Source organism: Phaethon aethereus (genome assembly GCF_964289735.1).
Source record: "Phaethon aethereus genome assembly, chromosome: Z".
Classification (NCBI taxonomy): domain Eukaryota; kingdom Metazoa; phylum Chordata; class Aves; order Phaethontiformes; family Phaethontidae; genus Phaethon; species Phaethon aethereus.
Window position 1 is genome coordinate 12,811,920 of NC_138577.1, and position 27,673 is coordinate 12,839,592.

Sequence of the window (27,673 nt, forward strand, 5' to 3'; positions counted from 1 at the left end):
TGCTGTCCTTGGGAGGGCACAAGCATGCTGCAGCAGTAGTGGCAATGGCGGGTGCTGGTGTGACTGCAGGGGTAGGGTCTGTCAGTTGCAGACCCCAGTTGCCTGGAGGTCTTGCTCCTGCGTTGTCCATCCCAACACAGGCTGGGCTGTAGTTTTACTGCTTTGGGGAAGAGGCTCCTGAGAGCTGGAGACCTGCAGGTTCCTCCTCTCTCACAGACCTGGCCCGTTTCTCTTGGTTTTGGTGTGGCTGTAGAGTTCCCTGGGGCTTTCTACCAGAAAAGGTGGGAGGCAGCTGTAGATCTGGGACTGCTCCAGCTACAGTAGAGCCGGAGGGGAGCTGGGTGGGGGCTGGCCAGCAAGGAGGCAGTGGCTGCCACCTTCAGCTCTGCCTTTATCCAGCTCTACCAAGCCGCAGCTCTGTTTTTCCAATGCTTTGCACAAATAAGAGGAGGAAGAAGTCCCAGAGCGATGGAGGGCAGGGCTGGGCTGTGCAAGGAACCCTGTGCTGCTTGCTCTGGAGCTCTGCCCATGGCATGGAGGCCGATGCTGTCTGCCAGTGGGGAAGGGGTCCCTGCCCACCTCTCTCTGCTGTGGGTGCAGCTCCACCGGTGCCCTTTCCTACCCCACAGTTTTGCACAAGGACTGCAGAGAGGGCTGGCACCATGGGAAACGTTTACTTTTTTTTTTAATACGTTTTAACTTTTTTTATAACAAAAATATCTGCTGGGGCCAGATGCTGCCCCAGGCAAACAGTCTGTAGGCAGCCCATGCAGCTGAGAGATGCTGGAGTGCTGGCCCTCCCTCAGCCTGGGGTGGGAGTGAGGGGAGGTGTGGTGGCAGGCTAAACCAGCAGGGCTGGCACCACCGCAGAGGTGCGGGTCTCATGCAGTGTTGTCGGTGGAGGCTGCTGTGTAGATGACCTTCGATTTGGTTGGCGAGTCCAGTCTGGTGGGGGAGGAAAAAGAGGAGTGTTAGAGCAGGCAGGGGGACCCTGCTAACACATCTTGCTGCCTCAGAGACCACCCTTGAAGTCTCATGCTTCAGACCCATGCTACCTTCCAGACCCCTTTCTCCTGCAGCTCCCCATCACTCACCGTGCATTCTGGCTGCGATGCTTGTAGATGTACAGCAGGAAGGCCAGTGCTGTGACGGCAAAGAGCACCCCAAAGAGCACAGCCAGCACGTCCCCTGTAAGCCGAGCATACGTACGTTACACTCGGGATGGTCCCCTGCAGCTGCTGGCCAAGGGAGATGGGGCAAGGCTGCAGCAGGCCATGTAGACTGACAGCAGAGGGGACACAAAGGCAGCAGCCTTGGCTGAGCACACTTACCTGCATGGAATGAAGAGCTGGAGTGTCCTGCAAAGGAAGCAAAGACGAGAGGATGAGAGCCAGCTGCATGGATGCTAGGGCAGCCCTGCCAACCCACCGTGGCTGCCTGACCCTTAGCCCAGCACATGGCTACCAGGACTCCCCTTCCCAGGCAGGTACATTCCCCGGCTGCCTTCCCCTCCTTCGGGCCAGCCCCTCACCTACCTGCTGCTGCCAAGCCGTTGCTACCTGGAAGAGAGAGAGTGCAGTCAGGAGGTTGCCTGAGGCATTTGGGGAGGGAAGGGGCTGCAAGGCTGCTCTACCAAAGTGAGTCTGCCTGCAACAGTTCCCATCGCCCATGACCAGGCAGGGCAGAGCTTGCAGTGTCTTGCTGCAGGAAGTCTAGCCCTGACGCCCCACCAGAAGCATTGAGGAGGGGGGGGAAAAAAAAAAAAAAAGATCCTTGAACCAGACCCTATACAAAAGCCTTACTGAGCCCAGCCAGAAATTTCCCCCATTGCTGCTGCTACCACCCGAGAAGCAGGCAGGCAGGGGGCCGAGCACTGCAGCACCCTGTGACCGCTCCAAACCCCTGGAGAGGGGCACAGGGTGAGCGCAGCCTGCAGTGACCGTGGGGACAGTTGCCTGCAGTGAGATGGTGAGCAGCTCCCTGGGAGGAGACAGCTGGCCGTTGCCGGCAGGGCACCCAGCATGGGGATGGCTCGGTGGCCCTACATGCTGGGCGGGAGCTGTGCTGGGCAAATATTTACCCAGCGTGACAGCATGGTTTTTAAGCAGCTGCATTATCATCTGTACATGGCTTGGGTATTGCGCGCAGACTGGCACTATCTGTGGGCCATACCCAGCTTCATGGCTGCTGTGGGGAAGCCGCTGCCTTTGCCCAATGGCCAAGGGCAGGAGTGGCTCTCCTGAACTGGGGGTGACTGGAGAAAGATCAACAAGCGTGGGCGCAGGAGGTGCAGCTGCAAGCAAAGCGAGACATGACTCCACAGCACTCCATTTTGGCATGCGGTGGCCCCAGGGCTAAAGCAGGCAGTTATCGGCACCGAGGTGGGGAGAAAACCCCAAGAAGCCTGTGCACACAAGGCAGGGGACCAGTAACCTCATCCGGGAGTACTGGGACAGTGTCCTGGCACTCCAGGAACAAGGGCTTTGTTAAAGTGGGGGTTGTGGCATAGAAATAGCAAATAAGGAAAGGAAAAAAAAAGGGTGAGCTGGGAAACTCCCCCCTCACCCCAGCTTTGGTGGCTGGAGGCTTTGGAACAGCTTCTGCAAGAAAGTGGTAAAAGAAAAGCTTGGAGGTAAATGGAAAATATGATAAAGTATCTAACAGGTTTACTAAAGATAGAGCATGCCAGCCTAACCTGATATCCTTGTTTGATAAGTGATATTCTAGACAAAGAAAGTGCGGTAGATTTTATCTCTCCCAACTTCAGTGAAGCATTTGATGCTGTGCCACATGGGAAACTGCTAGCCAGGCTGAAGACCATGGTGATTAAAAGCCTGCAGCCATTAGTGAGCTGGCTGCAGGTGGGATGGTGAAGAGAAGTGCCTTGCACCGCAGTGTGTGGTTACCGAGGCATTGCCCAAGGGCCTGGGACCAAGCCTGTGTCCTATTTCTATTAGTCACCTTGACACAAGGTGTAGGAAATGCCATCAAAACAGGAATAAAACAGGATGTTGGACAGAAAAACCCCAGTAACCTCAAAGAGCAGCAACGGGCAAAAATTCAGCGATGCAGAGCGATAGTCACACCTGAGGATTAACAGGAATTTCTACTCATCACTGGAAATCACCAATGCAAGAAAGGCCTTCGAGGATGAACTGAGGATAGACAGACAGGGATGGCTCCAGCAGGGGACTGTGTGCCTGGCCAGGATGGCTGCGTGGCCCCACTGAGGAGCGCAGCCTTCAGGAGGGGTCCCCTGCACTGCCCTTCCCACAGGGTTTGGCGGTGGGGTGCTTGCTGCAAGCCTGTACCTCTGCAGCTCCTACTGAGCTGTTGTGTTTGGGGATGAAGAAGCTAGCTGCGATGCTAGGACCCATCCATTTGCCCTTGACCATACATCCTCTAGTCCCGCTACTGTTAATTCTGCAAGATCAAGGATAAAATAGTTCCTAGAAATTGATCTTCCCCAGGCAGGGTGAGAGAAGCGCAGAAATGGGTGAGAGCAGGACCCCAAGACCAGTGCTGCCATAAGTCATGTGCCGGGCAGGGTTAACCACTGCAAATGCTGCATTTCTCTAAGAGACACAAAACCTTGACTCCTGCTCTTCGCCCCACCTCTGCGTCCCTGCAGCTGGGTGCAGCCTGAGCATGCTCACATGCTCCTTACCAGAAGGCATCTGCTTTGCTGAAGAGAGGGTGGTCTGGAAACTCGCCAGCACCCGTCGCCCGTGCAGGTCCTGCACCGGCCGGTAATTGTTCTGCAGAGGTTTGCTGTCATCGTTTCTCAGGCTCATCACCAGCATTGACATCTGGAAGGAGAACGATGTGTGCGGGGTGCATATTGCCTTTAGGAGCCAGATGAGCCCCAGCAGACCAGCACGGACAGTGTACACTTGCAGGGAGAGGCTGGGCAATGGGTGAGACCCACAGAATCACAGAATCATTAAGGTTGGAAAAGACCTTTAAGATCATCAAGTCCAACCATCAGCCCAACACCAGCATACCCACTAAACTATGTCCTGAAGTGCCACGTCTACACGTTTTTTTGAACGCTTCCAGTGATGGTGACTCCACTACCTCCCTGGGCAGCCTGTTCCAGTGCTTGACCTCTCTCTCCATACCTGGTCATGAGAGAGCAGCATAGTGTGGTTGAAGACCGTCCACTTCACTGTCTGGTAGCAGGGAGGGGTTGTCAGAGAGCCGTTGTAGTGGAAGTAGAGTTTCAGGTTGGCAGGCAGCAGACCTGCAATGTTGAATCCAGGCACCAAAACTTCTTCGCCTGGGAGAAGAAACATGATGGGAGTGAGACCGGGGCAACCCCTTGGGGGTCAACAGGCAGGACCAGCATGGAGATCATGGGCAGCCTGGCACTGCACGTACCAGGGTCCGCACTGCTGCCACTAGTGCGCCGGAGAAAGAGCAGTGGGTTTGCCCTGGAGGCAGGGAAAAGCACGCGCAGGCAGAGGGCACCTTGGAGAGCTGTTTCTGTACAAGCCGTGCAGTGCTCCCCTTCTCACACACGTGTGGCAAGTGCCTGCTGCAGCCTGTCTCTGCCATGCGGTGGGTTTCTCTGCTGGGCTGCGGCCCCTGAGACAACTACTGTGTGGGACAGGGTCTTACCTTCTCTTTGAATTTTGTACAGATGCTCAAGTATTTCCTGATAGTACGGGTTCTCCCTTGGCCCAACCTGCAACACAGAGACCCCACAGTAAAAACAAGGGCAGGGGCCGAATGGAAACCGGACGGTGATAGCAGTGCCCTTCCTCCTACCAGGGCTGCTCTGGACTGCCCTCTCTTTCCCCTTCTCCCCAGGAGCATTTGCACCTTTGCCAGTCCCTCAAAATGTGCCTGACTCTGCCCACCCCAGTCCCACCCTTCCCCTGCTCCTACACCTTCTTGCCCAGGGCTGATCTATGGGACTTACCTCCAGGAAGGCCCCCAGTACAGCCAGGCCATCTGGGTGGACCATTGCCTCCTTAAAGCTGTCGTACTTGGTGTTGTAGTGGACCACGTGGATCTGGAAGGGAAACAGGCAACCTCATTGCAGGATGGACACCCCCCAGGAGGTGCTCGCCCCACAGGGCTCCAGCCTCCATGCATCCGTGACGAGCACTCATCCTAGCAGGGGAACATGCTGGTGGGACCGAGAAAATGTGCTGCTGCAAAGCAGCGAGTGTGAAGGTCTGCTGCCAGGAACCTGCCCAGACAGGGACAGCAAACCAGCAGTCTGGTTTGCCCTAGATACTGAGGGGTCGTACTGCAGAGCCGGGCTCAGTTTGAGGACAGCAGCTAGAGAAGGAGGGATAAAACCAGATGGGAGCTGGCAGAGCAGGAGGACGGTGTATACAGAGTAAACAGTCCCTGCAGCTCCTGAAGCAGGCTGCTCACAGCCACCCGAGGAGCTGGCTCCCCCAGCCCAGGGACCACCGCAGCTCCTGCTCCATCAGCCCAGCACCAGGCTGCAGGGCTCACACGTGGCCAGCCACAGCCCACCGGCAGGCAGAGTGTCCCGGAGGGTGGTCTTCTCTCAGCCTCTGCACCATGAGCCTGGCTCGGCACCAAAGCGTGGCCTCCAGCACCGCGCTCTGCTGCTGCAGCGCTGCCCGGGGAGCAGGGTGTTGGCCAGGGCTTACAGCATTCACCCCGTGACAACCAGGGCCACGGGCTAGGAGCAAGACAGCACCGCCGCACCTCCCCTGCCCAGCACCGGGAGAGGATACATCCAGCACCACGAGGGCTCCTTACCTCTGCAGCAAAGCGGCGCCCATCAACAGTGTGCTCCGAGCCCGGTCCTGATGCAGAGCCCCAGTGCAGGTGCAGCTGCACAGCTCGGTACTGCTGGGCATAGCCGCCAGTGATGGCCAGTGACTCGGGCAGCTCAAGGAGAACTGCAGAAGCAGAAGGAAGAGGTCGGTCAGTAAAACGCAAAGCCTAGTCCGTCCCACAGCTACGCAGAGGAGATGTCTCCAGGGGAAGAGTCACCCTCAGCATGTGGAAATGGGTTACAACAAACTTGCTTCCCATCTTTCACGAGGCTATGGGCCCGTCAATACCCAGAGCTGTGCCAATGCAATAGGGTTCAACTTTTGACTTCAGGTTGTAGGACACCCCGTAAATACATCAGCTTCAAAAATAGCTGCTGTGAAAATGCTAGAAGGTGAAGAGCCCCTCTGCAGAGACTCCCAGGGGCCAGCTCCAAGCCAAATGTTATCCAACAATTTATTCATCAAGTGAGAACAATATGAAGAGACCATGGACAAAATTCATGGGGAAAGATATTGGCAGAGTGGTGAATCTACGAGAGCAGGGCACTTGGACAGAGAGAGCTGCAGCGCTTGGTGAGCTGGGATCTTTCAAATAAAGCAACCTGTGAGTGTCTAAGAACACTGGAGCTGGTGGCACGGAAGCATTAAATCTTTTGAAAGCAATTAGAGATAAAATTTTGCCTCTTTGGGTATGGTAAATACATACTTGGTTTTTCCTTTTACTTGAATGTGGTTTAACCAGCTATCTGAAACTATCTATCTCATGCAGCAGTATGGCAAACCTGTATCAGCAATAGTGTGGCCAGCAGGAGCAGGGAAGTGATCGTGCCCCCGTACTCAGCACTGGTGAGGCCGCACCTTGAATCCTGTGTTCAGTTTTGGGCCCCTCACTACAAGAAGGATGTTGAGGTGCTGGAGCGTGTCCAGAGAAGGGCAACGAAGCTGGTGAGGGGTCTGGAGCACAAGTCTTATGAGGAGCGGCTGAGGGAACTGGGGTTGTTCAGTCTGGAGAAGAGGCGGCTGAGGGGAGACCTTATCGCTCTCTACAACTACCTGAAAGGCGGTTGTGGTGAGGTGGGTGTTGGTCTCTTCTGCCAAGTAACTAGTGATAGGACGAGAGGAAATGGCCTCAGGTTGCACCAGGGGAGGTTTAGACTGGATATTAGGAAAAATTTCTTTACTGAGGGAGTGGTCAAGCATTGGAACAAGCTGCCCAGGGAGGTGGTTGAGTCACCATTACTGGAGGTGTTCAAAAAACATGTAGATGTGGCGCTTCAGGACATGGTTGAGTGGGCATGGTGGTGTTGGGCTGATAGTTGGACTTGATGATCTTAGATCTCTTTTCCAACTTTAATGATTCTATGAAATCTAAAAGCCGAGTTACCTGGACATGCAGCAAAAATATCAGGAGCATCCCTGAACCCTGAGAAAGGCTGTCCTATCCTTCTAAGCACCTTTCCTTTATTTTTAATATCAATTGTTTTCCTTCCTCCTCCTTTATAGATGAAATGTCCCTTAGTCACATCACCAGGCTAGGGCACAGATTCCAGATTAACCACGTAACAGGGCTGTGATGAGTCATTTGTCCTCTCCTGTGTTCCCTGCCACTGGGTTCAGAGATACAAAACCAAAATATGGGAAGTGGGAGACTGCTCCCTCCCTGGGAATTTATCCACTTTTAAATTTCTTTTGTATATCTAAATCATTGCATTCCTTCTACTAGCTACCAAAGTAATTTTCAGGCCCTTGAAAAAGCTTATACAGCGTATAGGCTTTGTATTACAAAAAGGAGTAACTACAAATACCCTACTGGACTTGCAACTTTTTATTTACGTACGGCTTTTCATAAATCAGATCTATAGTTGTCAGAATAAAAAAAGGCATCTTATAAGTGTGTCAGAAACTACTTCACCCCCCCCAACCCTAATGAAAATGCTCTGACTGCTCTTCTAAACACCAAGCAGCACCAGATGCCGGGGTGTCTAAAATAGCAACCACTGAGCTCAACTAGTTTAGCTCTGCAGGCACGCTAGGGCAGCAGGCCATAATATAAAGCTCTGTGCACGCACTGTCCTGCTGATCTGACCATGCACAGCAAGTCCAACCTGTTGAGTTTGCTGTATACACAGGTCAGCTCCATCTCACTAGGTACCAGGGCAAGGAAGTGCCTTATCACACCGTCAGCGAGTTCTTAAGTCCGTTTCTCCACCACTTCAGGGACTGGTAGACACTCGCGTGCACAAAACACTCAGCTTGCTCCCAGAAAAAGCTGGTAGCAACCAGGACCCACCATCCCCAGCTGTGGGATAGCGAACGGGAAGGAGAGATGTGTTTTTCCTCTGTATCTGGCATGGTGAGACTGGTACTAAAATAATGTGAATTAGTTGTGTCCAGACTTTCCAAAATATATTCTAAAATTGGAGGACGGAAAAAAAAGACCTATAAAAATGTCTTAAAATCTTGAGTTAGCATCCTGAAGCACAGACTTAAAGCAGCTGGCCAATGCTGTGTCCTAAAAGACAGAGGGGTAGGTACTGTAAAGGCTAAGTCACATCAGAGGCCGAGTTGTCCTTTGAAAATGAACTGCAGGGGAGGAACCAGTGGCAGCAGACCTGCATCAGAAATACCATGGACGCATTTTTAAAGGAAATGTGGGGTTTTAACAAATTCCTAGAGCCAGCTCCCAAAGGCAGTGAGTGGCAAGTCCTCCATCTCCTGGTTTCTCCCCTCCAGCCAAGAGAGCACAGGGACTTGTAAAGGCTCAACTAAAGGCCCAGCGCTTCTCTTTTGGCCTTGAATGCAACATGACTGCAGCCTGCAAGAGAACCCCCTTCCCAGAGCTCAGGGGAAGGGCATCAGAGAAGCCCAGTCCTGCCGGGAGAGGCTGAGCAGGCTCCGCTTGTGCTCCAGCCTCTGCACCCACCTGTGTGCCCGTTGTTCCTCAGCGTGAGCTTCTCGTTGGCCGGCAGGCTGTAGCCAGAGAGCTGGATCGGCCGCAGCTGGGGGCTGAAGACGGTCTTGGCCGTGTCAATGTTGATGGGTGACTGCACAGTGCCCGCGCAGTCTGGGTAGTCCATGCCCCAGTGCTTCCAGTCTGGTGCGAGGAGGAAGGGAGGGAGGGCCAGTGAGACCGCTCGGGCAAGGAGCTCACCAGAAAGGAGGTTTGGTGTGTGGTGGGGAAGGGGACAGGCACCGGCCAGGGAATAAGCCATGCATGTAAGTTTAGTTTCTGTCAAGTTAGCTTGGGTGCAGCTCTGTGCCACCATGTGACTGCATGCAGCTGCATCACGAAAGGTCTTGGAGCATGGTGAGCTGCCAGGAAAGTCTATTTTTGGGGTGTTTGGGAAGAGTGCGAGAAGATCATTTACAAGGGGACTTGGCAAGCCTGAGGAGCTGCTGCTCTGCAACTCACCACACGCTCGCTGCCTTGCACAGCCTGGCCTCCGGCAGGCATCGACCCACCGCTGCACCCATGCTGCTACTCCAGCGAGGTGCCACAGTGCCACCGGGATCACATGAGCCCACGGCCACAAGCCTGATGGGTTCCCAGCTGTTAATGGCACCAGTACAGCCCTCCAAAGGGCCGGCTCACGTGGCTGGGGTGGCTGCTTAAATTAGCACTTCTCCCGAGTGCTGTAGCTGGGATAAGCACAGCTGATGCCCCAGAAACCTTCCCTTGCACTGCAGGGGGCTGCTTCTAGCATGTCTTGGGCCAGTGCAAACCCAGGCTTGTCCCCAGCCCAGCCCCTCACCAGACCCCCATAAAGATGGGCATTAGCAGCTCCAAGCCAGCCCCTGGTGCCGAGCAGTGATGGTGCTGGGGCTTGGCCCACCACCACAGCAGGAACAGGAGCGTTTGTGCTAGCACTGCAGTGATGCCCATTAAGGGTGCTGTGGAGAAGCCCCCCAAACCATGAGGGGAGGGCACGGCTAGGCAGGATGAGGAGAGAGGGTGGCAGAGGACAGAGGTGAAGACACAAACTAATCCCTGGGCAGGTCAAAGTCCCAGCATGGGCTGCAAGTCCAGCATGGAGAGCCCAGCCTGCTTCCCTGCTTAGAACAGGATCAGGGGAGCTCCTGTTCAGGGAGGAGCCCTGCCCCGAGGGGCATCCCCATACACACAGGGGGCTGGGGAAACTCTCGGCAGAGCCACTGCTTCCTGCTCAAATCAGAGCAACACCTGGCTCTTCAGCCCAGCTGTGCCCAGGTTCGGGCAGGAGGGAAGGGTGAGCTATAGAGTGCGCACAGGAGCCCTGTAATCATTAACCACAGCTGGCTCAAGCCCAGGGTCTGCCGGGTGGTAGGAAAAAAGCAGGAGTAACTGCAGGGTATTTACCTTCATAGCTCCAGTGACTGTGGCCAGGACCTTGAGGGGAAAAAAAAAAAAACCGTACATGAATGGAAGGGAAAGGTTGTCAGCAAACACACCTCTGCCGGGCAGCAGATTTCTGGGCTCCCACTGCCTTCAATCCCCCTCCCCGCCTTCGCTTTCCCACTCCTTCCCCTGCCCTGTGAGGGCGATGGTCCCAGAGGGCACTGCCTCCGCCCGAGCAGGGCCAGGTCTCCCACAGCTGTCGGCCAGAGGGAAAACCCCAGGGCTTGATGCTTTGTTATCATCCTTATAATGGAAAGAATCAGAGATACTGGCTTCCGTCACTGAGCAGCTGAACCAGCGCTCTTGCAGCTACTCCAGAGCAGCCAAAACCTCCCACCGTCCCAAGACAAAGCACTTAATGAGGCAGGTCTGCAGCTTCCCTGCTCAGGTTCTGTAAGTAAAAACAACCAGGGAAGCGGCTGTCCTGCTGGCACTCCTGTGATGCTGACGTGCTGGACGGGGTGTGGGGAAGAGCAGCTCCCACACCATGAGGAGTTTGGGCAGCGAGCTGCATTGCACCTCACAGACACCCTCCTGGGAAAGCAACCCTGGGATGCAGAGCAGAGGAGTCAAACGAGCACCAAAAACTTGTCTTCCTCATCAGCGTGTGCCCATGCCACGGGGGCAGACTGCCACAGGAACATGTGCCAGACCAAACGTCCCACTCCTGTCCTGGCAGCCCCTGCCCCAACTCACCCAACCACACAAATTCCCACGCAGAGCTGCATGAGGCTCCTACCGGACACAAACCCTTTCCCTAGGAAAAGTAGGGGGGCGGATGGGGGAGCCCATGCCAGGACCTCTGCATGTCCCATGTCACCCATGGGCCACACAGTGGCCATGGCAGGGCAGGATGTGCCCTGGTGTGTGCTGAGCTGCCCACGGCTGGGGGTGTGCTGGTGCGCAGATCTAGAGGGAGCGAAGCCCTCCTGGGGCAGGTCCTGAGGGCACGGCAGTGCTGCACACACCGCCCCTCACACCATCACTCTCCTCCAGAGCTGCCAGCAAAGCCCAGGCTCCTGGCATGTCACTGGAGCTGGCCTTAGAGATGCCCCAGAGCCTCTTTGCAGATGCCTCCGACCAAACACCTTGGTGATCACCATCCCTTCAACATGCAGTTGGTTCCAGGCAACAAGATGCGGGGCTTGGATTTGCCCCAAGTAGAGAAATGTGGCCCATAAGGATTATGCCCCTGCCCTGACTAGCACGACAGGCAATTCATGGGCTCCTCCTCTGACTTGTCCTTACCAGCATGGTCATCATTGCAGACAGACTGTTGGCACATCCCAGCCCATGAGGGCAGGAGCGGTGGCTGCTAGGTTGGGACAGGCTTAGGGCAAAGGGGTGTATGCACCCATCAGCAAGGGGCAGCATCTACACCCGCCTCCATCAACTCCCCAGGGTGCCAGGATGCGGAGGAGCATTTAGCAGGTGCAGTCCAGCCCCGATACCATCTCTGTCCCTTGGTGGGGCTAAACATCTGCCAGCCTGGCTGGGACACAGGAGGGTCTCAGCAGGCACTGCTGCGGTCCCCATCCCTGCCACTGACAACAGCTATTGACAGCCACTTGCTATTAATAGAAGCAGATTCCAGCTCAGGGGTGAGAAAGGAAGAGGCACACTTTCCCAGGCCCAGATGTCCTATGCGAGGCCCCAAGCCCAGCAGGATCCTGCCCCCCTCTCAGCGAGGAGCCAGACATGGGAGCTGCCAGGGGCCTTTGGTGCAGCTGCTGCCCTGAGGAGCAGACGGCCATGGCAAAACCCGGCTGGGAAGGGCTGGAGGCTGCTTAGGGGCACCAGGAGTCACAGAGATGGGACCAGCCCTCGGGGTTCCCTCCAGCATCTCCAGTGACGCATCTCTGCGGAGCTTCTGACACTCCAGAGCAATGCTCAAGAGTCACCTGCCCAGGCACAGGGTACTCCCAAAGGCTTATGAAGAAGGGGCAGCAAGCAGAGGGCTGGGCAAGCCACAGCTCTCCGTGTCAGGCAGGAATACCTGCCCCGGGACAGGCTGCAGTGCCCTCTCCATGCCTGGGATGCACCCAGCTGTGCTGCAGCAAGCCAAGATTCATCCTGCCTGCCTTGCTCACACAAAGGTAACCTGCTCTCTGGACACTGATTATGCACCAAAATCTGGAGTACACTGACCCTCCTCTGGAAACACACCATATCTTCCCCCACCCTATACTGTAGTCTCCTATCCCACCTGAGTCTACCATCCGCATGTGGCAATCATGGCTCACACACGAGAGTCACGTTTGCTGCTTCCTGGGCAGGATTCCCCCCCTGTGGCACAAGGGTGCCTGTCAACACGGGAAGCCCCCCCGAGAGGCACTGGGGCAGTCCTGGCACAGGTAAGGCACAGCAGCCCGGGCCTGGCATGTGGTGCCTTGGCTCGCTGCACACACCTCAGCCGGCACAGCCTTCCCCGGCACCCTGCTTTCTGCTCACCTCCAGGGACTCTGCCTTGACAGAAAGCAACTCAGACATCATATCACAGATTGAGCAATAGCACCATGCTGGTGCCTGCCCTGCTGTGTCAGCACTGTGACACCCACCCCAGGCTCCTACATCCCCCCACACCCATCTGTTCCCACAGCGAAGGGGGCTCCGGACCCTCCTTGCAGCCTCCCACCAGCTCCGCTGAGCAGCTTTGAGTGCCCCAAAGGCTGCAGCTGCACCCAGGAGTCAGCCCGATCCATCCCAACACAACCGACTTCCCCCAGGGTCTCTTGGCACCAGAGCCAAGAGGACCCACAAGCACTTACCCACATGCTGAAGCCACCTGGAGCGTGTTTCCCCATCGCGTGGATCTAAGGCACAGTCGGGCCACCCCCGTGGGGAGGCATCTCTCAAGCCCAGCTGTGCGCGGCTGGGCCCCCGCGGCGCAGGCACCGAGCGCTGGAAGAGAGCATCCCGGCGAGCCTGGCCCGGGCTCTGCCCCGACCGCAGCGTGGCTCAGAGGAGCCCTGCAATACTCCGCTCCCTTCCACGTGGGGGCATTCGCCATCTCGAAGCCCTTCGCCATGAACATTAACCTACTGCCCTGCCCAAATGTCAATTTGCATAATTTCAGCCTGCCTCCCACGCTCCCCGCCGGAGCACGTCTTCTCCCTCGGAGAGCTGCCGAGTGGTGCCAGGTCTCCTTTCTGCTGAACTGCTGCCACTCACCACAAGAGACGTGGCTGCACCCCGGCAGTGTGTGCTGCAGCTCCTTGCATGCCCCTGCACTATCCCCGAGCACCCACAGCCCCGGCAGGGACCGCAAAGCAATCCCAAAAATGTGTGTGTGTGTCTCTGTGCGTCTAGGGAACAACCTTGCTGCCGCGATGAGCACACGGGGAGATAACAGGCAAGAAGAGGTCTCCTTGCAGGGGTCCCAGCAGGAAAACGTAGCGGGGTACCAACAGGAGCTGCCTGCCTTTGCAGGCGAGAAAACCTTTGTGCTCAGGCACGCAGAGCCCTGCCGACCCTGCTGAGCCCAAAACGCCCCCCCCCGCCCCCCAGCAGCCCGCGATCCATCTGCGTTTCCCCTTTTCACTTGCTCCCTCCTTCGTTCTTTCTTCCCCTCTTGCTCACTCCCTCTCAGCCCTCCCATTTTGGGATACTGGCGCTGCCGCAAGCGCCAGCTCCCTTCCCTCCTTGACATCCAACACCATCCAACAACACTTTCCTGCCGAGTTCAGGCAGATGCTGCCATTACCAGCATGCTGCTCAGCATGTCCTGCAGCCCAGAAGAAGGGTAGGAGCAGCTTTCGGCAGAGTGAGGAGCCAGTAAAACCGCGGGCTGCTGCTAATCCCACCTAGGAAAGGCACCGATGCAGAGGCTGCTCCGAGGAGACCTCACCACAGGGACATAGAATCATAGAATCATTCAGGTTGGAAAAGACCTTTAAGATCATCCAGTCCAACCATTAACCTAACACTGCCAAGTCCACCACTAAACGATATCCCTAAGCACCACATCGACACATAGAGATGAACCATGCACCCGAAGGACTCAGGATCATTTGCACAGAGCTAGAGGCACCCCTCAGCAGAGCCAGGCAGTAAAAAGGGAGACCAGAGGGTCTGCCTGATATGGCTACCCCCCTCTATCCACAGCTTTTCACATTTTAGGGTGTACACAGTCTGAAGCTGCTGCAGGGCACCTGTCAACACTGAAATGCATGTGCTGTTCACAGCACAGACGCGGCCATCGGTGCTGCCTGCTTGCCTTGAACTCCAGCAGAAGTTGGATGGCTTGTGTGTGGCAGGCAGAGCAGCAGGCTCACTTCTAGCTCGGACATCCTGCTCTCTTATCGGCTGGGCACATGGTGCCCTGTGCTCAGCCACAGGGAGAACTGGGATCCTGCCAGAACCTCCTCTCCCCTCTGGGACCCAGCGCTGGGCCATACCCACATCAAAGCCCTGTGGGATGAGGCCACTTTGCAGGGGATGCCAGGGCAAGGACCACCTTGCTGTGCCCCCAAGGAAGAAGCTCCTGTCTGCAGATCAGTCCCAGGCTGTGGCGAGACACCAGTGGAGCTCATGGCCCAGAGAAGAAGGAAAGTGGGGTGTTATTCCTGGTGCTCAGGGACCCAGGACACACAGAGATACACAGAGTGCAGGTCCCAAAGCAGGAACCAGCCACAACAGCCAGGTCCCAGCCTACAAAACACATCCAAGCACAACATCCCTTGAAAGCAATAACCTGATCACAGCACCCGGGCTGTGCCACTGTGCTCATGCTGCCTACAGCCGGCTCCCCAGGCCAGCATGGCCCAGGGTCTGGGCAGCAGAGCGCACAACTCGAACATCCTTCTGCCAAGCCCCACGAGGAGCCTTTCTATGGGAGGGCTGTTACTGTCCCAGCCCCACCTCCGTCCACACAGCCCTGGTTTCTCCATCCGGGCACACACCCTGCACAGCACCCATGTCCCTTCCGCCTAGGACACTACCCCATGCGCTGCACTGATCCCTCCCAAGCCCGGCTGCATTAAAGCCCCTTTGTGTTTACAAACTCTGACCCATTGCAAACCTTTGGGATCAGCCTTTAATCTGCCACTGGTAACACAGGTCGCCACAGGGATTTTTCTTTGTGCTCCTGGGGGAGGACTGCTCAGGCTGTGGGGCCCAAGACTGGGCCAGATCCATTCCTCCAGAGGGCCAAGGGTTTGGGTGGAGGAAGGCACAGGGCAGGCTTTACACCAGGGCATATTCCTGCTCCCTGTGAAGCCATCTGCCCCAGCAAGTGCTGAGGGGGAAAGGAAACAGTTGCAGAGCGCTGCAGAGAAAGGGCCATCCCAGCAGAGGGGATAAAAGTGGGGAAATCCCAGGGGACAGATCAGTGCTTGAAGCTGGAGAATGAGATGAATAAGGGGGATTAAGCAAGAAAAATGGGCTCAGCTAGAGGAAAAGGGCATCGGGGAATGAGCAAGAGGAGGACACGGAAAGCAGGACAGGTCTGAACAGGAGGGAGAGAGGAAACAGGCTGCAGTGCAAAAGGGAATTACTGCTTCCCAAAGACACCCGTAACACAGGACTCGGGTCTCTGGCCAAGCCAGAGGCTCCTCAGAGAGCAACCCCATGGCAAAGCCTCAGTGACAACCCCCCGGCTTGTGCCGAGTGCCCAGGGCCGGGGGGCCGCCAGCCCTACCTCGTGCACAAGCGTTGAGGAAGACAGAGCCAGCACGTCGCCCAGCAGTGGTGCCAAGACATGCAGCTCCTAGCACCTGGCAGCAGCCTTAGTGGGTTCTAGCCGAGACTGGCTCCCTCACTGGCCTCCAGCCAGATCTTCAGCCTCTAACACTAGAACGGCATAGACCAAGCTGCCTGTTCCCTCCCTGTCACCTCCCACCCCTCACCTCCTTTTCCCATCTCCATCCCAATCTTCCTACCCACCCATCCCAAACCACATGCAGTGCCCAGCCGCTTGCTGCCAGCACACCACACCGGTATGTTGAATGCCTGATGCCCTCCCACCCTGTGGCCTGGGTTACTTCATCTCTGTGGCAAGGACCATCTGCGTCCTCATCTCTGTCCAGTGCTCAGCCCAGCAAGAGCGGCTCTGGTAAGAAATGTGATTCATTGCAATAACAAAAGCAGCTCCTGGCACCAAACAGTTGCTGGCCCGTACCACAGGGCAGCTGTCCCGGCACAGGTCAGGGCAACTCCTTACCAGAGGGAAAACCAAGGACACGCTATGAGGCTGAGCCCGGGAAACAAACCCGCAGGCAAAGCTGGGATGAGGAGCATAGCCAGGGACAGGAATGATCCACTGCTCAGCCCCATGCGAGCAAATCCATGGCACTGCCCCAAAAACCCTGCTGAGTGCTGGCAGCACCACAGTCCCCAGTCAGAAGAGGGATCACGACCAAAGACCCAGGACTTCTCCCCTCACAACAGTGACCCTGAAGTCTGAAAGCCCTCACACTGACAGCAAGACAGCTCTCGGGGTGGAGGCTGCACAACACCACCCAACCCTGAGTTCAGGCACGTTCCCTGTTCACCATGGTCAGCCGTGGGGCAGACCCCCACGAACTCCACAGTGGGGCCGGACCCCATCCTCCCTGGGCTGGGGGGGGGGACGACATGGATGCAAGGCCAGGCACAGCAGACCCCGCTGGAGAGAGGCCATGCTGCAGGACAAAGGGGACCAGCCGCCATCCTGCCATGCCGAGGTCTGGGGCTGGACACTCCAGGAGGTCCCATCAAGGCACTGCTTGCCGCACAGCCTCGGCTACCCCCACACCCGCAGCCGTGAGCGCCCTAATCTGATGTAAACGGGACTTAGTGCGGGAAAAGAACTGCACAAAAGACAGGGGCCCCCAGCCCCTGGGCAGGGATCGGGCCGCGCAGGAGTTGGCGGGAGCAAGGACAAAGGCAGGGACGTGCTGATGGGCGGGGGGGGGGCAGCTCCCACAGCTGGGCGATTGTGGGGTGAGTGGGGGCACAGCCCCACAGGGGCACCCGACACGGGTGCATACCTGGGCCCCTAATAAGGGTGCAGCAGGAAGTACAGCAGTGCCCGACAAACCAGGCAAAGGGAGAGATCCGCAGCATTGGTGACCCCCCCATAAGCATTAGCATCCCAAATCCAGTACCCCATGCATTGGGGTGCCCCATGCATCAAGATCCCAAACGCGGCAAGGGGGAAACCCCATGCATCAGGGCCCCCCATGCATCAGGGCCCCCAAACTCAGCAGTGGGGTGCTCCGTGCATCAGAGATCCCAAACCCAGCAAGCGGGGCGCCACGCGCGCGGGGGACCCCCTGCTCACCTTTCTCCCGGGAGTGCGGGGGGTCCTCGCCGCCGTGCTCCTGGTCGTGCTCGCTGCCGGCGCGGCCCAGAGCGGCCAGGAGCAGCAGGAAAACCCGCAGCGCAGCGCGACTCATCTCCTGCAAGTGTGTGCGGGTGCGGGACAGCCGGCGGCGGCTCGGTGCCCGCCCGGCCGCGCGTACGTGAGAGCGGGCGGGGAGGAGGCGGTGGCTCTGACTCACGCCGCCGTTACCTTTTATAGGGGCTGGAGGCAAAGTCTGCCGCCATCCGGCCTGGTCAGGTGAGCTGCTCCATGTGGGACTCCAACTCCCGAGGCTCCCGGGGTTTGCCCCTGTCCCAGCCCGGCCCGGCCCCTCACCCGCGCACGCCTGGGGTCCGTCCGCGGGGCCGGGGGAGACGCGTCGGCTCCTCGGCCCGCTCGGCGGTGGGTTTCCGTGCTCCTCGGCGGTGGGGCTGGGACCCCTCAGTCATGGGTGTTCCCCTTCCTCAGTGGTGGGGCTGGGACCCCTCAGTCATGGGTCTTCCCCTTCCTCAGTGGTGGGGCTGGGACCCCACAGAGGTGGCTGTTCCCATTCCTCAGTGGTGTGGCTGGGACCCCACAGCGGTGGCTGTTCCCATTCCTCAGTGGTGGGGCTGGGACCCCGCAGTGATGGCTGTTCCCATTTGTCAGTGGTGGGGCTGGGACCCTGCAGCAGTGGGCGTCCCTGCTCCTCAATGGTGGGGCTGGGACCCTGCAGCAGTGGGCATCCCTGCTCCTCGGTGGTGGGTCTGGGACCCCGCAGCAGTGGGTGTCCCTGCTCCTCGGTGGTGGGTCTGGGACCCCTCAGCCGTGGGTGTTCCCTGTCCACAGCAGTGGGTGAAGGACCCCTCAGCGGTGTGTGTCTCCTCTCCTCAGAAGCAGATAAAGTATCCCTCAGTGGTGGGTGTCCCCTCTTCTCGGTGATGGGTGATGGACTCCTCAGCAGTGGGTGTCCGCTCTTCACAGCGGTAGCTGAGGAACCCCTCAGTGATGGCTGTCTCCTCTTCTTAGTGATCTACAGTTGTTTTCTACTGAGGCTAGACAATGACATAACTCTGCTTTGGGCAGAAGTTCTGCCCTTCTGCTAGTCCTCAGAGGTGGTGGGAAGTGTGTGGATGCAGCTCCATGTATGCATATAGTGTACCTGGATCTGAAAAAGCTTTGAACAAGGTCCTGCACCAAAGGTCCTTAAGTGTCTCATGCTGGAGACTAGGATGGAAACTAGGGTGGGAGGTCAGTTTTCATGGGAGAGAGAGGTACCAGAGATGCCTTCCTCAGGAGCTGCACTAGGCCTTGTGCTTTTCAGCATCTTCATAAATTGTCTGAAAAAACACATGAGCAGTGAGTGGCTGTGACACTAATTTAAGGCAGTAAAGGACTGAAGCAGCCTTGAAGACTTGAAGAGGGCAGTAATGTTGCTGAGTGACGGGGCACATCAACAGCAGATTGCGATCTGTGTTGGTAGATGCAAAGTGATGCACAGGTGGTTGTAATCAAGAATGCAAGGCATGAGGGTGGACTTAAATTAGCTAATGCAACTAGCAGAAGAGATCAGAGTCGTGGTGATGTCAACTTGCTGCTTGCCATGAAAAAAGTGAAGTAAACATCAGTGATTATCAAGAAAGAAACAAAGAACAAAACAAAAAAAACCCTGTCCTGCTGTTGTATAAATCTTGGGTGAAACCTCCTCTCAGTTATTGCCTGCAGTTTTGTTTCTCCCATCACAAAAGGATCAGAATAAGAAACAGCAGGCACGGGGCCCCAGGCCTGTTCTGGGGCAGGACTGATTTCCACGCAAGGAAGGAGCAAAGCAGGCACAGCTGCCCAGCCTGGTGAAGTCTGTGCCCAGAGCATCCCATCTTGTATGGGATCAGGGAGCAAGGGAACGAGCGCTTCGTCTCTCAGGATAGCAGATTTACGGAATGCTCAACCGAAATCATTAAGCCGGGAGCCTGAGTCCAACCAGAAAAATATTTTTGCATGTGGTGCAGAAGGGAATGGGGGAACTCCTTTTCCCAAACATGCAATTTGTGCACATGCAGGAAGATACTAGACAAGTTAATGGACTCCTTGCTCCGTGGCACTGCCAGAGCCCCATCTCTGTGCTGTGCCCCATGGGCCCCACGCCTCGGCTAAACCAGTTTGCCCAGCTGTTCCCCAGCCCAAATCACTGGTCATACCAGCACCTTCCTTTATGGATATGCTCAGCATTGCCTATGTGAATGCATCGGCATCCACAGACTTGCCATCACTGCAAGTGGGCTTGAGACCTGTCAAGCAGTACGGAAGATCCTGCTGGGGATAGATTTTGTGCTGAGCAGAAGGAACCTCTCCTGAAAAGGTGGCAGCTGGGAACACAAGCTGCTGACCCTTGGCAATCTGGTACCACGGGGTCCTGCCCTACGCTGTGCCAGAGACGTTCCCTTGCACCTGGACTCTCTGGAGAGCCCTGTCTCTGGTGGTGACCTGGAGGTAGGATCAATTCAACTTGTTCCTTCCAGCAGCAGAAACACTGAAGCATCAGATAAGAAGACTCAAGGCTCAAGGAAACAGGACTGTGGGCAGAAAACAAGCCATGAAACACAATTCCAACGCTCCTTCCTTCTCATGTTCCTGTGGTTTATCTCATTAATGGACTTTGTCCTGAATGAAGAGGAAGAATAAGGCTGGGTATATCAGAGGAAGGACAGGCTTGGCCTATACGTTCTTCAGGACAAGCCCCATACTGTTCCCACCTCACACCTGGGCATAATCTCTTCTGTTTGCTTCTCCAGAGAGGTTACCCTGTGTTCCCTGCTTTGACTCTGTGCAAATGGAGTAATTGTGGAGCCATCACATTTGCTGCCCCATCTTTATTTTAGACTTCATTGTCCTCCCTCTTCATTACTCTTCAAGGCTGTGCATATCATATTGCAGAAGCTGTAATCGCATGTGTCTTCTTTCTGCTGGTGATCTCTTAGACTTTGTCAGCTTTTTTGTAGAGCTAATTGGCAGCTGGGGACACTGTTAGAAGGAAAGGTGACTCCATCATCAGGGCACTTTGGATGTGCCTTCTGGGAGCTCTGGGGATTGTGGACCACAGCCCCATCCCATGAGCCTTGCAGGCCAAGTGGAAGAGCAGAGCACTTGCCCTCCTGTGCAAGGTTCACACCAATGCAATATCCTCACCAAGAGGTGTCCCCCGGGCTTCTCTGGTAGACTTACATCAGAGGAGACCTGTCAGCTGGATTCCGGCCCCTGTAAGCAGCCCTTCTGTGCCCTCCTTTGCTCTGAGGTATCTTGAAATGCACAGCACCAAGCCTCTGCTCAGCTCGGCACGGATCCAGCCCGAGGTGCAAAAGCACTGGTGTACCAGGGAGCTTCTCCGATCCTCAGCAGCACGAGATGCACTAGGCTGAGCTGGAGTGGATGTACTTCTGGAAACACTGGCTGGTCTTGTTTTAGCTCCAGTGCTGTGGGGACAGATGACTTCTAAATGCTTGTAAAAGGGTTTATTCTCAGGAAAAAAACATCATTCCCAGAAAAATTAACTCATGCTGAGGTGAGGCTTGGGCTTCTAGAAGAACTTTGGGACTTGTCCTGGTTTAAATTTGTACCAGTAATCCTTTCCCATGGGATATGCTAATGAATTCCTGAGCTCTTTTGCAGGCTTATTGTCTTTTACTTTTAATGTAACAGCAGCAGGCACTAGATCTTTAGTGCCTGTTCATGATTTAGAAGTTCTCTGGATGACTTCCAAGTGAAACCAGGCTGATCTGTGCCATCCACCAAAGTGAATCCTGGATATCTGCGCCTACAGTTTGTATTTTGTTACTGAGATTTGGTTAGAATTGCCTAAATAATCTTTTCCAGGTGATATTAGGTTCTGTTTTGCAATTGCCAAAGTTGCGTAAAATGTCTCCTACCAATTGTTTTTGTTTTCATCTCTATAGCTGTACATCTGTTGTGCTGGTACCATCGGCCGCCCAAGTCCTCCATCACTACAATGTGTAGCTTATCTCCAGCAAATAACTAACTTGCCTAAGGGCAGGATGGCAAGGAATATTTTGAGGTGACAGCGTTGATTAGCTTGTTGCTGTCCCTTGATTTTCTAGGACAATAGTTCCAAATTTCGAAGTAACACCAGCACCTGTGTTACGGGGCTCTAGGCCCAGTCTGGCCAGACCCTGGTCTGCTTTTCTGTAACCAAACTGTAGGAAGCAGGTAGCCAGAGGAGCCAGTTGGCCTGGGAGCTCCTGGACCAGGGCCACCCCTGTGGTATGGCAGTTTCTTTGGAGCTATGAATTCTAGCAGCTCTAGTAGGGATGGATTTAAAATATACATATTTGTGTTTCTATATGCAATTATAATGTAACATTTACAAATCCATTGTAACTTCCTGGTAAAAATGAAAAAAAAAAATCTTGAGAATGAGAAACTGATTTTTATTTTTATTTTAAGAGATTTGTTTCCAAATCTGAGTTTCAAAATATCAAAACTTCAGAAACTAGAAAGTTTGACTTCAGCCAAGGTCAACACAGGAGCCTCTGGATCTCTGTGTCAGCCTGAGCCAGGTAGGGAAGCAACCTCCTCAGCAGCTGCTGGCAAACACCAGCTATAGCGTTGTCCCAGCAGGCTAAAAGTGTGGAGACTCAGAGCTGGGAAATGCTTCCAAGAGCACTGAGCTGCACCACAGTCTCTCTCAAGCAGTGAATAAGTCAATCTTTTTAATTACAGCAAACAGAACAAGATTTTACCTATAGCTATGTGCAAATTAGGACTGACAGCACTTGCCTGGGCATTGAATCTGATCCCCCTTTGTTAAAAAGCAACTACTTGGCCTCCCTCATGACTTGATCAAGCTGTATGTGGAAAGCAGTGGTCCTGCTCCTGCCCCATACTTGCTTGGACCTGGGCCTATTATAAAACCTCAGTGTTTATGAATCTTCTTTGATTTTTTTTTTTCCCCATTGGTATGTATTTATTTGTTCCTATGTGAAAGCTGCCCTTTTGGTAGCATTTATTTCCTGATGTATTTATAGGCAGCAACTCTATCCCTCTCAACTCGTGTTTTGAAAGGTTAGACAGAAGTCCAAAAGAGCTTAGCTTATCAGAAAATAAATGCCCTTTCTTCTCCTGATCGCATTAACCCTCTGCACCTCTTCAAGTTTTAATTAGTCTTGTCTGCATCTACACATGCTAAATTATACCTTTAACCTATATGGAAAATACTTCTCCTGCTACATGTGAAACTGCTAATAGTAAGCACACAATCAGGTGGTTTGCCTGCTCTTTTTTGTTTTCCTACAGCAGTTTATACCAGGAGTTCTCATTAGCAGCTCATCAGCACTCAGGAATAGGAGGTTTAGTGCTCCTAAACAGCCTTCACAACCCTGCTGCAAATGCTGGATTTTCAGCTGCAACCAGCAGTGTTTCCCAGCTTCATGCCATTGACACATTCTTGCACTTTGTGAAGGTCCCTAATGACAACATTTATGAAAGTGGGCCCTAAAACATGCTTCAGTGGGTTTCAGTAAAATCTTCTTTACTGCACAGTGCTTCTTGAGATGACCTGTTATTTTTCCCTGTTTTACTGAATCTTTACCGTCCTTATCCTCTTCACTCTAATTAATACACCTGAAATTGCATTAAATAACTTATTGAAATCCTGGTAAAGTAACCCGGAACACTTCCTTTGTCCAAAGAGGTACTAGATTAGTTTGGTACAAAAAATTTTTAGCAAATACATATTCCATTCTGTCCTTCTCCCTGCTTATTCTATAACTCTCCTTCTTCTAAAGGTATCCAGATCCCTTTTCTCCACTGAAAGCGAGGGATGTTTATTAGTCTCTCATGTGGCACCACCTCCAGCTGGACACCAGACCTGCAAGCTGATTGTTGCTTCTTTCAGCAATCAGGTTGTGAACTCCCTGCTATTTGGATACCTTAATCTTTGAGCTTTATTCAGGATGGGGTCCTTATCCTTGCTTTTTGTTGAGTCCTCTTCTTCTGGGTTCCTATGTCTAGCAACATGGAGGCAGGTACTCGTTCCGCTGTGGAGTCACACCTAATGTTTAATTTTTAATCTTCACCTAGGGGCCATTCTCCCCTCTGTTCTTTCCCCAATCACCTGCAAATACTACTAAAGACCCTTTTGTGGAGTATGAGATTTTCCTCTGCAGGGTCTCAAGTGGGAACAATTCTCAGGTTTTTCCATGCACACCTTCACCTCCAAGGCACAGCATCCTTTGCTGATTGACCGTTTTTACTATTGCTAGCAGATTTTTTTTGTTCATTCTCAGTATCATTCATCATAGTCGTACAACTGCTGAGGGCTGGAGTCGCCTCCTAAAATATGTACACGTTATTCAGGACACATGTTTCAGACGGCTTTTGTACTGAGTGAACAAAGAACTCCATGCCAACTCTTCATTCCATGCAAAGTCCTCGTGCTTCTCAATCCAGGTGACTTCATTAACTAGTTTCTGTAATTTATTTCTCTAACCGCCCTCCTTGAAATTAAGAATAATGATTGTAAACATTTTTAACCTTCTACTTCGTGTAGTTAAAATTTTATCACTCAGTGTAAGCTTTCAGTAACCAGCTTGCGTACAATAATTTCCCAACACCTAAGAAACAATGTTAATGACCATCAGCTCAGGCTAGTTCCCTGGATGTTTAAATTGAGCAAGCAGTGGCCGCTGGTGCAAGTGGTGTCTGTTAGTAGAAAACTAGCAAACTATGAATTGTACTACAGTCACAGGAAACTACCAAGCTACTCCCCCCTGGTCTGTTGCCGCAGTGCGAACTGGCATTAGGGAAACGGCATCTCAATGAATAAGAAATGAGCAGAGCTGAGGATCTTGTCTGTAATTTACAGAAAGTTGTGAAATGTTTCCTGGTAAACATTTCCCCAGAACTGTGAACTACATACCCCTAGAAACCAAACATGTTTCACTACTTAGAAGATACTCGGTGCTGGTTAGAGCTACTAAGACAGATCACTGGCATCAGGAGTGACTGTGTGGTGCCTGGCCTGGTGACTTTTTCTTCCTTAAGAGCTTCTCCAAAAAGGGAAAGGGACTAACGAACCCTCTGTTGGGGCCGTAAGACCACAAGCCAGATATCTGAAGGAAGGGGAATTCATGGGACAGCAAGTTAAAAATAAGCACTCTGAATTCCTCTGACAATGTCTTATTGACCTAAAGCAGTTAAAAAAAAATAGTCGGCACCCGGGATGAGGGGTAAGATACCCTCGTGGCAGAAGCAGCGGAGGAGTTTGTGGTTATAGACTCACAGCTGTGAAAAGACTCACTAGACCATTCCATCTGGCTGTGCATCACCTTACCAGTCACCCCGGCACCGAGCCCAGCAGCTTGTGCATGATTCAATCTTTGCTTCTTGGGAAACCGTGGTTTGTTCAGAAACCCTTAAGTGATGGAGCTCCAAAAACTTTGGGGCACTTAGGATTTCCCTTAGGAATCTCCTCCAACGGATGTTGAAATGACATATTTTGTATGTTTTTCATTAGTCTGTTTTTCACTGTTTTTCATTAGCCTGGCTGTAGCCCTGCACCGCTGGTTCTTGTTCTGCCGTGCTGCTAGTCCAGGATCCTGAACCGTCCCTGCGTATTTTCCTGTATCCTTCTCAAAGAATCTCCCAGTCGCCACCTTGACGAACTAATCAAATGAAGCCCCTTAAGTTTCTCTCTGGAGGATACTTTCCCGGCCTTAGAGCGGTCTAATTTTCTCCTGTGCCCTCTCCAATTTTCCATCAAAGTTATTTCAAAGATGTGGATGCCAGAACAAGAGCCTTTACGTCAGTCACAGACTCAGCAAAACTGCTCATGGAGGAAGAATCCCTTCCCTGTTCCCACTTACTGGTCCAAGATCCTCGGCTGGAAAAGCATTAGCTCCTCCTGGCACAGCATCCTGGTGGGAATTCATACTGTTCTGCTTGTAGGACTCTAGACCATTTTCCAGCACAAGGATTTCCAGGAAAACTCCTTCGTTCCCTAAGCCTGCCCTGCTCCATGCCCGCATGCTTGGCTTTCATGGGCCATGCTTTCAAAGAGATCCAGGCCACTCAGGCCCCGCAGTAAATTCTCGCTTCACCAGCCTTTTGAGAGCAGCTGGTATTTTACCAGAGGGCCCTTGTATTAACCTCCAGAACAGAGACTACCCCCACCTAGAGCCAGCCTCCGCGGAGTCCTGACCGTCAGCCTGGCTGGCTGTTTCGCAAGGGGAGGGAACGGTTCAGCTGTAAAACCTCTCCGCGGGCCGAGCTCTGGAGCTCACACTCCCCTCGCAGCTCGGGTGCTGGCTGCATGGAAGCCAGCAGGCAGAAAATGGGGGGTCCCTTGAACACGTAGCGGGCCAGCGTACCGCAGGGGCAGGGGAGGTCCGGTGCACTCTCTCATCTGTGTTCTTAATCATCATCCTCTTCAGGGACGAGCTGGCGAAACAGGCTGAAGAAGAGGAAGCTGGATTCACAGACGACGCGCGCTGGGCTGTGACGGAGGAGAGCCAGGAGCGCCGTCAGAGAAGCCACACAGAAATCGTGAGTCGCTGCCGTACCCCGAAGAGGCTTCCCTGCGGCAGCGCGCTGGCGCATCCCGGCGCAGCCCAGCGCTCCCTGCGGGCTGCTCGGCCCCAGCCCGCCGCCCGGCACCCGCCCTGCCCCTGCCTCAGTGCCCGCCGCGGACGCACAGCCGCGGCACGGCGGCCGCGTCGTTCACGGAAGGGCACCGGTCGGATGCGGAGGGGTGCAGCACACAAACGGAGGGAGATCGTACTCGTGGACACCTGGCTTAATTGCCCGAATCAGGCTTATAAAAAGCTAACGGGTCTTAACTCCCGCCAGCACATGCTAGCCTTGATCTCCCGCAGCCCGTGCCCGGGGGCCGGGCCCTCCTGCGTGCAGCGGCAAGCAGCAGGAGAGCAGGCAGGCAGGGATCTCAGAAGGGATTTGCAGCCAGAGCTCCCACTGGCAAGACTCCCTGCAACAGGATGGTTCCTGGGTGAAGCCCACACCCATGACTGCTGCACCGTAGTGCAAACATAAAAGAGCTTGAGATCAAAGAAGCCAAACGGCGCTGCCCAACACGGCGGAGCTGCGTGTCCCCCGTCACAGTGGGATGAAACTTTACGCATCTTGCCAGATTCAGGGGTGAAGAGAAGGGGGAGGTGAGCCTGCTCGTCACAACCACAAAGCATTGCTTTCTACCGTGCCACCTGCTGCTGGGCACCACGGGTCTGTCCTGCACAACATCTGCGGCCAGTGTCCGTGCACACATCAGCTGGAAATAAAATCACCCTGGAGAAGGGCTGGGAGAGCACTCCCGCTTGGCAGGACCCCCAGGGCCAGCTTTGCCTCCTGAGCAGGCTCTGGAATATTGCTGGTGAGAAACGCAGTGGCGAGGGGCCGTCATAGAAACTGCTTTTTTAGAACGCAAGCAGCATAGCCAAAAAATGGTCTCTTGGGCTGAAAGGACCAGTGCCCTGCTGTGCAAAAACCGTGCCCTTGCTCACCTCCTCTTCAGACCATTCAAGACCTTATAAACCGCAGGCTAGACCTGGCCAAGGCTCTACGGCTGCCTTATACCACCACAGAAAGATCCCAGACGTTTCTATACTTTCTGGTTTCTGTCCGCCGCTAACTTCTGGCACATGTCAATGCTTCGCCTCTCACCCAAAGTAATGCAGCACTTTAGGAGACAGGAGAGCCCAGAGGCTTTGGACCAGAGGGGCCTGCCCAAACCAGCCCCCCCAGCCTGAAGGCTGTGGCTGATGTCTGCGGGAGCGGAGCGGGCAGCCCAGCGCCTCTGGGGTGCAGCCCTCGGGAGCCGGCAGAACTGCACAGCCAGACCACGTCTGCATCAGTTGCATGACACTGGGGCACTGTTTTAATTTAAAATGGATTAGGCTTTGTTTTCTTTTTAGCACAATAACATTGCACGCATTGTTGGGCGATAAAACCCACAGATAACTATGCCAGCGGGGTGTTGGGGTGGACGTGATCAGCAGCACAGTACGAGCTGCAATGGCGACGAGCTGGGGCAAAGCCCATAGAAATGTGCTGCTGCGAGCAAAGACAGCAGCTCCTGGGGAGGCCCTTGCACAACCTCTGAAGAGCTCCTTCCTGAAAGAGGGCGGAGGGGCCCGCCACCCAGAATTTCGATGACAGCTGGAGCAGGACATGGGGTGCAAGGCAGCAGGGACGCGTGTTAGCCAGCTATGCCTTGTGTCACTCCTACTCACAGCCTTGCGACGGTGA

The 27,673-nt window shown here is 54.4% G+C and overlaps 1 protein-coding gene across 1 annotated transcript; it reads right to left on the reverse strand.

Moving 5' to 3' along the window:
- Nucleotides 1–881: 881 nt before the first annotated feature.
- Nucleotides 882–17,516, reverse strand: LOC309416013 (carbonic anhydrase 9-like; the record flags this gene model as incomplete). Its single annotated transcript, XM_082013751.1, has 12 exons — nucleotides 882–945; nucleotides 1,095–1,188; nucleotides 1,332–1,358; nucleotides 1,536–1,559; nucleotides 3,668–3,809; nucleotides 4,122–4,279; nucleotides 4,621–4,687; nucleotides 4,925–5,017; nucleotides 5,746–5,888; nucleotides 8,689–8,859; nucleotides 10,102–10,131; nucleotides 17,402–17,516. The coding sequence occupies 12 exons, from the start codon at nucleotides 17,514–17,516 to the stop codon at nucleotides 882–884; spliced, it is 1,128 nt and encodes a 375-aa protein (XP_081869877.1).
- Nucleotides 17,517–27,673: the final 10,157 nt, after the last annotated feature.